This window comes from Vicia villosa, linkage group LG4 (assembly GCF_029867415.1).
Source record: "Vicia villosa cultivar HV-30 ecotype Madison, WI linkage group LG4, Vvil1.0, whole genome shotgun sequence".
NCBI lineage: Eukaryota > Viridiplantae > Streptophyta > Magnoliopsida > Fabales > Fabaceae > Vicia > Vicia villosa.
Genome location: NC_081183.1, coordinates 62,984,084 through 62,988,299, shown reverse-complemented (window position 1 = coordinate 62,988,299; position 4,216 = coordinate 62,984,084). Strand labels below are relative to the sequence as shown.

General features: G+C 36.5%; 1 protein-coding gene across 1 annotated transcript; it reads right to left on the bottom strand.

The window, feature by feature from the left end:
• Positions 1 to 2,822: 2,822 nt before the first annotated feature.
• Positions 2,823 to 3,608, bottom strand: LOC131597287 (uncharacterized). Its single transcript, XM_058869993.1, has one exon. It carries the CDS (start codon positions 3,606 to 3,608, stop codon positions 2,823 to 2,825), a length of 786 nt encoding a protein of 261 aa, XP_058725976.1.
• Positions 3,609 to 4,216: the final 608 nt, after the last annotated feature.

Sequence of the window (4,216 nt, the reverse complement as noted above, 5' to 3'; positions counted from 1 at the left end):
ACCAGTTACAACCACGACATCATAACAGATAAAACATTCACCACACAGTGCAACAACAATAGCACCCCTCACAATCGTGTACCAAGTACAACAAATCAACCCAACAATAACAGAGCATTTACATCATCATTCATCAAAACACATGATAACCATATTTACCATGAACAACATCCATTTTGCATAACAAGCAGAAGCAATCACATTATAACAACACCCATCATTGCACATATTCAATTATGCAAACAACAAACCATTGCACCTCATCAACTATGCAAAACAAGAATAAACCACATTTGGAGAAAACGATACTTTTCAAAATAAAATCAAGTTATTGTGGTTATATTTATTTTATATGGTAGAACATTCAATTTAAGGAACAACGTCCAAAACGGCGTCTAAAACGGACTTACGGTTTGAAAGTTACACATTTTTACATTTTTCAAAGAAAACAATTATCGCTACAGCACGCGGCGCCACACACAGTCCGCAGCGCGTAACGAATTGAAACACGCCTTCGCGGCGCAAAAAAAGGTTCGCGACTCGGAACGAGAAAATCACTACGCCTTCGCGGCGCGCACCTTCCTTCGCGGCGTGAACTGGAAAAAGTCAGAGCTCTCATCGCAATTGACAGCATTACGGGATTTACCCCAAACTCCCCAAAACCCAAACCAAGTTATGTCATGAACCTCAAACACCACCATATCAGCCACATACATGTTATAACATAAATATAACACACAAAGAGGATCATTTAATCATCATAACAATCATATAATCATACAATTCATCAAATCATACAATTCCTTTCAAAATCATCCCAAAACCCCAATCTAGCATATAACCAATTGACACAAACAATGCATCTAAATCAGTCCTATTATCTATAATACGATAAAAGATGTTAATCGGAAGAGTCCCCCCTTACCTTAGCCAAGGATCTTGATTAGCCCTCTTCCTCTTCTGTTCCTCTTTCACGTATCAGCACTTCTACTCTCATCACCTCTGCTCTGCTTTTCACGTTCCTTTTTCCTTTCTCCCAATTTTCCTTATTTTTATGAAAAATAACATTTTAATTAGTAACGGGATTTACTAACATAGCACCCCCTCTTTACTAACACCACACTTGGCCCAATAGCCCATCTCATAATTCTTTCTAAATAATTCCACAAAATACCGGATAATTCCAAATAATAATTTAATTTCCGATTAAATTAAAATTAGAAAATATGGGTTGTTACAATATTCACTATTTTGGCTATGATGATTATCTTTATCTTACGAATACACGCAAAAATGGAAAATTCTTATAGTCACCAGATTTCAATCAGACCTTTCAGTGACCCATAAGTCCAAAACTGTCAGCTAATGATGACTCACTTTTTCCAAAACGTCTCTTTAAGACGTGCGCATGCCGGTTATGGAATAATTACGTTCCAACTTCCAAGACAAATATGCGGCAGACTTCACATCTTCCTCTCACAAAAAACACCACATGGCCCACTAATGTTGCAAAGCATAACCAACCCTAATGTGGGTTTCCATTATATAAACCCTCAATCTTTCTTATTATTCACCAAGTCTTAAGAGTTTCCAACGAAATATTTGTTATTTCTTCTTTTTTATCAACATGTCTTCTTCTCATAAGGAAATCATTCCCTCTATTCTGAAAGAAAGAATCATATCTCCTGATGATTTCAACAAATATGGGATTGATCTTCCAAACATGTTTGCCACTCAAAAGTTAGAGCACTATCTAACCATTTTAGATGGACCTACCTACCCCGTCTTGATTGCAGAATTCTGGACGAAAGCATCTATTCAACAAGATAAGGAAGGCAATCCTGTCATTTGTTCCAATATTTTTGGGTCTTCTGTCACCCTCACTCCGAAATTCATTTCAAGAATGATGAAATATGAAGCTAACGGGGGTTCTTGCTGAAGACTATGGCAATATCTTCATTTTTGATGACTTGAAAAGGATATTCACCAACCCTAACAATTCATTCACCACTTTCTTAGGGAGGATTTGGCATCAACTTCTGGTGGGAAACTTCCGCCCAAGAATGGAAAACCAAAAAACAATAATGTTAGAAGATCTCCAGTTTCTGTATTTCCTCCTTCTTAGGAAGAAAATTAACATACCTCTCACTATCTTCAATTATCTCAAAGAAGAAATCATGAGTTCACGCAAAGGCAAGACTTTGTGTGTTCCCTATGGAAGACTTTTGTCATACATCTTCACTCAAATGGGTATTGTCATAAATATGCGCGTAGCAGGATTATCTGATGCCCTTAAGGCTGAAAGTGGCCTGAAGTTGAACTTAGGTGAGTTATATCTTCAAAATAGTTGAAGACATCTTGTAGGGTTTTCTCTTAATATCTTGTAGTGCTTTTATGATGATATAGTCTGGGTTTGATTGTATCAACCATTTCTAATCAATGAAAATCTTCCTTTCTAACTACAGTGTTAACTTAAAAGCCTTTATGTTTCCCTATCTTGTATTCAACTCTTAGTCTATATTGTAACTCTGTTTAAGGCGAAGCCATTTTGGCGAATTTGCTATTTTTGAATGAATGTACTCACCATTTTAGCCATAACATTAGTGTTTAATTACTACGTTGTTGCATAAATGGTTTATATTTTTTCAAATATTTCCCATTTACTTTTAGGATCCTTCGATCCTTTTCTAATTCTTCTATCTCGTATGCATTGTTTGAAAATGCTTTTAAAATTCTAAAAGGTCCTTCCCAGTGTGTAGACCATTTTCCTAAAGTTTTGTTCTTTTTATCCATAGGTAATATAACTTTCCAAACTAAATCATTTACAGATAAAGTTTTACCTTTGACCTCTTGTTATATGCCCTAGCTACCATCTCCTTCTGTCTTCTTAATGCCTCTAATGCGTGTAACCTTTCTTCGTCTAGCTCTGTCAATTCGTTCATCATCATATCCCAATACAAGTCATATGGAATTTCTCTTTGCCTTTGGATCCTTACTGATTGTAAATAGATTTCGACAGGTAAGACTGCATCATGTCCAAAAGTTATCTGGAAAGGTGTAGTATTCGTTGCTTCTTTAGGAGAGGTTCGACAAGCCCAGAGTACTTGGTCTAACGTATTGTGCCAATATTTTGGCTTTGTTCCTACATGCTTTTTTATCAAACCGATTATTACTTTGTTTGCTGCTTCGACTTGCCCATTGGCTTGAGCATAATAGGGTGTGGATGTTAATAACTTGAATCCCATTTGTTTTGAAAATTTCTGCATCTTTCGACCAGTAAATACTGACCCTTGATCTGTTGTTATACTCTCTGGGATTCTAAACCTATATAGTATTTGCCTTTGAATGAATTGGATGATAGTTTCTTGGTCCACATTCACCAAAGGCACTGCTTCGACCCACTTCGTGAAATAATCAATTCCTACAAGGATATACTTTTGACCTTTAGATGAAGTAGGTCTAATTTCACCAATCAAATCCAATGCCCAGCCCCTGAAAAGCCAGGGTTTGATAATTCCATGAAGCTCACTCGTAGGAGCGTGCTGAATTCCTGCATGTACTTGACATTCTTGACAACCTTTAGCAAACTCTTTACAATCCTCTAACATGGTGGGCCAATACATCCCATATCTGAAAAGCAACCATTTCATTTTATGGCCTGCTTGGTATGGCCCACACGTTCCACTATGAACACTAGATAATGCCAAGTATGCCTCGTTTTCGCCTAAACATTTTAATAGGATGCCTTCAGGCGTTTTCTTGAACAATTTATTTCCCATTAAAACATAAGAGTGTTAGACGCTAGGCTTAAGGATCTAGAGGGGGGTGAATAGATGCCTCAGAATTTTTCGGATTTATCTTAAACTTAGGCGAAAGCGTTTCGGGATCGACTCGCGTCTATTCCGAACTACTATTGAAAGAATCAGATATGTGATTAAACCACAAAATAGTTATGGATTAACGATGAAAGACCGCTTAAAGAATCAATCGGTTAAGCTAATATAGATCGTTTAACTACTTGCTTGATTAACTTTGTTTGCAATGATTTGATAATAGTTGAAGCAATATATCAAACACTTGGTGATAATGTCCAAATTGATTATGATTCAAGGTATGGTGACTTGTGGTGTTTATGCAGACTCTTATCACACAAGTTTAACACTTGAAACTTTGATCAATTTGCAATTATAACCAGAAATAAGCGAAACGTAAACAA

Excerpts from the sequence above, each read along its gene's own strand:
- LOC131597287 (XM_058869993.1), bottom strand. The coding sequence starts at position 3,608 with ATGTTAGAGGATTGTAAAGAGTTTGCTAAAGGTTGTCAAGAATGTCAA.